Source organism: Sphaeroforma arctica (genome assembly GCF_001186125.1).
Source record: "Sphaeroforma arctica JP610 unplaced genomic scaffold supercont1.71, whole genome shotgun sequence".
In the NCBI taxonomy this organism is placed as follows: Eukaryota; class Ichthyosporea; order Ichthyophonida; genus Sphaeroforma; species Sphaeroforma arctica.
The window spans coordinates 58,331-64,735 of record NW_014040487.1 but is presented as its reverse complement, the minus strand read 5'-3'; the positions used below and the strand labels follow the sequence as shown (position 1 = coordinate 64,735).

The following is a 6,405-nucleotide window of genomic DNA, read 5'->3' as shown; positions in this document are numbered from 1 at the left end:
TTTCCATCGAAGTTTACATAGACGCCAGGTACCAAGAGTAATGGCCTCTACCGTCTTTTGCGAGGTCCATGTATCGTGGATATGTGACCATACTGTCTAACTTTGAAATTGAAATCACTCTAAACGACATCTGGTTGAAAGGTGCAGATTTCAGGAAGATTCATGTAGTGTTTAGCTTTTGCCTCTGTTAAGAAGAGGATTTATGTAGTGTTTAACTTCTGCCTCTGTTAATGAGTTAAGTGGGAGGTAGAATACAGCCATTCGAATATCAAAGCAGGAGAAGAAAACCGCATATGGTGATGAATGGATGACACAGGTGGAACTTCGATGGGTGATATTTGGAAGATATTACAATACCACAGTGCGAAGGATGTAGGGGGTTGTGTCGTGCAGTGTGATGTAAGATGTGATGCTTCGTGGAAGAATGTACATGATATAGGAAAGGAACATTTTGCCAGGTTTCAACCACACACATAACATCAACCTGGTATGAATTCGATATAACATTCAAACACAATATCTGATTTTGTGGGTAAGAAGCATCATCCGCATAGGTCCTAACATTGTTCGTCCTCTGACAAATCGATAACGGGTTCTGTATTGTAAATTTCCATGTCGTCATCTGCATCACGTGCTTTCAGCTGAACTGCCTTCTACGAGAGTGGAAAACCGCTGATGGGGTAGTTTGGTTGCATGCAGAGTCCTGGGTTCTGGGTTTGCCACGCTTGATTGAAATGTCCTCTCAGTGTGCTCGGTGGTAGATTTGGAGGTCTCTGTGGTTGGATTATCCAAGTAAGGGTAAACTAAGGTTTATTAGATTTATTGGGGTTTATCTGCATTAGGTTATGAAACCATGAGTTATCAATCATTATATATGATTGATGACACGTGCAGATATTAGCCGTTCATTAATTAAGAAATATCGATAAAAGACCAGCGTCTCCCCTAACAATAGGGGAGAACGTTGAGATACAGTTATCTCTGTCGTAAACTTGCTACATTTTAACTTACTGGATATAGTTGGTCTAGTATTTGATAATCCGTGAAACACAATAAGTTGAGAGTCTACAATGTAACTGTAGCGATGAATTTAATTCCTCTTAGTATACATTAGAAGTCTCCTTAGAAACTGTAGAAGATTCAGATTCACGTAGTAGAAACAATATAGCAAAATCGCAAGATAAAAAAGTCGACAGTGAGTTTGAGGGCAGCAGCGACAGCAATGCGATGCCACCTCTGATGAGTGACAGCAGTAGCGAAGCAGGGCCTAGCGGCAACGAACTAGGGAGAAGGGATCCCATATACTATTGGGAGAATCACAATCGATTTATGAATAACTTTACTTATGATATTGGCTAGATTAAAAATTGACGTACGAACAAGATGGACAGAGGAGAACGTCATAGAGTATAGTATACCGGAACCAATACACCGGGCATTCAATGCAGCCGTTCAGCACGGGGAAGAAGCAGACAGCGAAAAGACACAAATCTCACTAACAGCGGCCAGTCTGATAGATTCAAAGGACGATATGTGATAGAGAGGCGGTAAGCCTATCTCTATTATGTTCGAGTACAAAGTTGGGGTGTTGTGTATGTGGGTGATGTTGTACACAGTGTAAATTGGTCGCAAGTATAGAGGTGTATGTGGCAACTCTCAAATAGTCCTTACTTATAGACATATTGTGTAAATGCGACGTAAGTTGCGAATTTACGATTGAATGAGTACATAAATATAGTGACACATGGGTATAGAGGTATAGACATTCGTCAAGGGGTTAATACACATAACACAACCATCTCGACAAACACATATAATGGGTTGCACGATACGGTTAGGAATCGTTTTAATTACATATGTTTATACACAAGCGGATCGAACGTGATCATAAACGATGCTGGATACGGGCATATTTATTCCGATTGTCAGCGAACACGCACAATTAGAGAGATATGGCAATATCATAAAGATTTAAACCAGGGGATGTTAGTAGTCGTGGCAAAACACACTTTAAAATACACATAAGGGGTACTAAAGTTCGAAATCAGCTCGGATCCGTATCATATGTTGTACTACGAGGAATATTAGGTAGTAGACCAAGGGGATTAGATCAAAAGGGAATAACAAGTATTTTCTTAGGGTTAGTTTTACACGCAAAAATACAATACGCGTTAGGCATACCTTATAGACACTGCTAGTATCGGTGTTAATGAAGATGGAGATGAAATCTTAAGCTGCTCGATAACGAAGAGGTCAAAAGAACGTGGATGGTTCCGTTATAGTTGGTTCACGAACAATCGAACCAGGGATTTTTCGGTTGGTATTTGCTTTCGAATTTACTATTTGATGGGTACCTCGTGCGAGTATATAAGCAAGCTGGTTAGTCGCCAAAGTTGTATCGCCAGGTGGGGGAGTGTACTCACCCTTACAGTGTGAGTAATGGTAATTCGTGTGTGCATAAGTGAGTGCTAAATCAGACACGAGTTGCTCACAACTTGGGGAAACTACTCGTACTCGACATATGAAGGGTACCAGTGGGCACAAAGTGACTTAACAGAGAAGGAGTCAGAAGGAGAGTGTGATGCGAGAGCCAGGGTAGTAGAGAAGGACGAGACGGAAGAGAGTAGATCACGTACAACAACCTCTGGAGTTACTCACAATCAGAGCAGTACTATTCGATATACAACGGACAAGAGCGAAGACAATCTCTCGGCGAGCAGGGAGGACGAGCAATATATCGTTGACGCACGAAGTTATACATCGTGCAACACTCTACGTGGAAGCGAAGTGCCTGGTAATAGGTAATCTCGAGAAAAAAAATACCCCCAAACCCTAACCCATAACAACATATACGTGAATTATCGGTTGCCATGGCTAAGGCAGAGGGTCAACCTGCGTTCGCGCAGGCAACACCGGACGAAAACAGCATGGCAGACAGCTTACGCAAGCCCAACACTAAGAAGGCTTTTACGGGGCAGCAGACACAACTCAGCAACTCCGCAATAGTGGACACTCGTGGCCCGGCGCACTTGAGCTCGCGACCGAAGCAAAGCGTCATTGCGACACACCTAGGACAGGATACTCTACGCAACGATTTCCATCCAATGATCAGCATTGATGCTCGCTACCCGTGGGATCAAATCCAGGTCGATTATATTACAATCCAACTCGAATCACAGAAAAGGAACAAATATATCCTCCACGTCTTAGATATCGCGACAGTACTCAATTCTTCGGGCTACACCCGATAAGACAAAAGAGACCACGGTACAGACGTTGGTAAAAATATTTGGCGAACACGGCTTCCCGCGATTGATTCAGACAGACATGGGCACGGAATTTATCAACAAAAGGGTGGCACTTTTGGTAGAAGAAGTGCTATGCCTCAGAAAGTATCGCCACCGTACCGCCCGTACGTACTGGGGGCGGAAGAAAGTCGCCACAGAGATGATACCAAGTCGATTCGACAATGAAGCAGTACATTTAAGATGAGACGAACGCCTACATTGTACAATGCTCTATCAGAACCTTTGTATATCCCACCGTCACACGAGTGCACCTTGTGTTAGACGAATGTAAACAGATATGAAGTAAATTTATTTGACTCCCCTACTGAGGTCATATTGAGTTCTACCGCTTAGGGCGGAAACTTATTTTGTTCTTGACACGGTGTCATATTGCTAGTGGCATGACACATTTCAGTTCATGCATCGAACTATATGTATTCTTGAGATTGCCACTGACTGATTTGTTATGCCCAACACTCCCCTGAAAGCAGTAGATAGTGAATCGAGAGAATGTATTCGGATATGATATCACTCTCCCCTTGATTGATTCTCACTCGCACCGTTTGACTCGGAGGAAATGGTTCGTAACATAGCCCCGGTATGCCGTGAATGGGTAGGACGTGCAGTGTTTTTGCTTAATATATCGACTTGATTCTCGGCAGAAGACAAATTTCATTTTGATGATACCATTATCTTGCAGTTCTTTGATGTGATGCACCCGGATATCAATGTGCTTTAGGTGCTTGGTAGGTCCCGTGGAAGCTATAGCATGGATAGTTGACTTATTATCACATCGGAGAACTGTAAGGGATGTTTGTTGAAAACCGAGCTCGGCAAGGGCATTCCAAAGCCAATGTAAATACTTTGCTGCCTCAGAAGCAGCAAAATATTCTAATTCAGCGGAACTAGTGGAAGGTGCTTTCTACCGGTGTGATTTCCAAGCAACGGGAATCCGGTTAATACAGAGTGCATCGCCTGTGGTTGAGCGACGAGTATCCGGGCAAGCGGCGTAGTCTGCATTGAAAACAGCTTCAGCTACAGGAGGCCCTTCTTGGTATTTATAGGTATATCCTAGATGTGATGTACCTTTCAGATAAGGTAGTATACGCTGGGCAGCAAGCCAATATTGTTGGGAGGGATTTTCCATGTATTGGGCTAATGTATTGAGTGCTTAGCTAACATCAATGCGTGTTAGTACAGAGAGATAGTGCAGTGTGCCGATTAATTCACAGTATGCACACATGTGTCAAATACCGATGTTTAGATGGGTAGTAGTTGTATGTTATGACTTATTACCGTGTGAAATTCGAGGCCCATGACCTGTTAGACGAATGTAAACAGATGAGAAGTAAATTCATTTGATTCCCCTTCTCGGGTCATATAGAGTTCTACCGCTTAGGGTGGGAACTTCTTTTATTCTTGACACGGTGTCATATTGCTAGTGGCATGACACTTTTCAGTTCATGTACCGAACTGTTAATATTCTTGAAATTATCACTGACTGAATTGGTTCGTCCAACACCTTATAGTGTGTATTTCGGTCGCTGACACGTTCCGTTGGCAGACTCTACCGACGCCACACTTGAGGCACAATCAGTCACCAATGACACATACGCTCAGCGCTTGGATCAGTTGCAGGATACGATCCTCCCGGCACTTTATCACATTACAAAGAAGCATACGGGCAAGCTAACGAAGACTTTCGACCGTCTACATGCTCACGACTTAGTACAGTTCGACGAAGGTGATGTAGTGATGGTGCGTTCTGAAGGTAGAAGAACGAAGGCAATGCGTCCTCTCTTTGGGCCATATGTAGTCAATGCTAGAGTAGGCCAAAGCTACGAGTTAGCCAACAAGACCGGTTCCGTCACTCTCGAGTTTAAGGATAATCCGGTGCGTGTCGAACTCCTCCGGTTAGAAAATCGCAGTTCGGACCTACTACATGTTGATGACTTGTGGACGGAAGGTGAAGTCGAGTTCAGACATATCATCTCGCATCGTATGAATGATGACACTGGCAAGTTTGAATACTTGGTCCGATGGCGCGAACGTGACCTCACGTGAGAAACAGCTGATACCTTTGATGATGTCAATGATATCGCTGCCTACCACGAGGCCTCACAAACACATACGCGTAAACGACAATACACACAACTTTAGGTAGATATATAGACAACGACCAAGGGTGCGCTCGAGACGTATACTTCGAGTCCTCTAGCTCTCAGAGGTTGAGGGCCAGCACACTGCTTTAGCTCCTATAGGATAAATGCCAGTACATTGCTCTAGCTCTCCTGGATAAATACCAGCAATTGACCCAACCCCAGGTATTTCTTTCCGGGTCTCTAAACCTGGCACACTCCTAATCGAGGTGCGTCAGCTTGGGGGGGAATTGTGGTTGCAATGACCCAGTAAGAGGTAAACTTAGGTTTATTAGATTTATTAGGAGTTTTTTTTTTGCATTAGGACATGAAAACCTACATGCAAATACTAACCGTTCATTGTTCATTGATAAAAGGATTATCAATAATAGACCACCGCTTCCCCTAACAAAAGGGGATAACATGTTATTTTTATCGTAAACTTACTACATCTCGATATCCACTGATTTCGTCAAAGGGTTCAGGAGTAGATCAAGACTGTTGCTTATGATCTCAGGTGCCAAGACTGCACCGCATCGGGCCTCGCGCTTGGTCAGAAGATAATGTATGATTGCTGTTGTGGTTGACTCTGGGTGCTTATTGGAACGGGGGCCGAAATTAAAGGCACTAATTCCAGGAATCATTCACAGTCCGTTTTAAAATGGCCTCGACCTCAGCAGAAATACGGTGTTGCTGGTGACTCGGCCCCGACAGTTACGTTCGTAAATTGGTTTCAATGGCAGATACCAGAGAAGAAGGTGACGATTCAAAATAGGGTGGGAGCGCCACACTTGTTCGAAGGTAGAGCGTGGGGGACGCATGCTATTTGGAAATACTGATTCGAAGAAGAATCAGATAGAAGTTGTATCCGTCAATTTGTCTAAGAATTGTTCATGGCATCTGATGACCCGTCATTTGCGTCCCGTCATTTGCGACACGAGTGCTTCAGAACCTGTTGGGCGGGCTGTTACTTTTGGTAC

The 6,405-nt window shown here is 43.7% G+C and overlaps 1 protein-coding gene across 1 annotated transcript; it reads left to right on the top strand.

Annotated features, from left to right (window-relative positions):
• Positions 1 to 2,870: 2,870 nt before the first annotated feature.
• On the top strand, positions 2,871 to 5,351 carry SARC_01727 (hypothetical protein; the record flags this gene model as incomplete). The annotated part of the gene is made up of 3 exons (XM_014304538.1): positions 2,871 to 3,146; positions 4,027 to 4,033; positions 4,852 to 5,351. The coding sequence occupies 3 exons, from the start codon at positions 2,871 to 2,873 to the stop codon at positions 5,349 to 5,351; spliced, it is 783 nt and encodes a 260-aa protein (XP_014160013.1).
• Between the last annotated feature and the right edge of the window lie 1,054 nt (positions 5,352 to 6,405).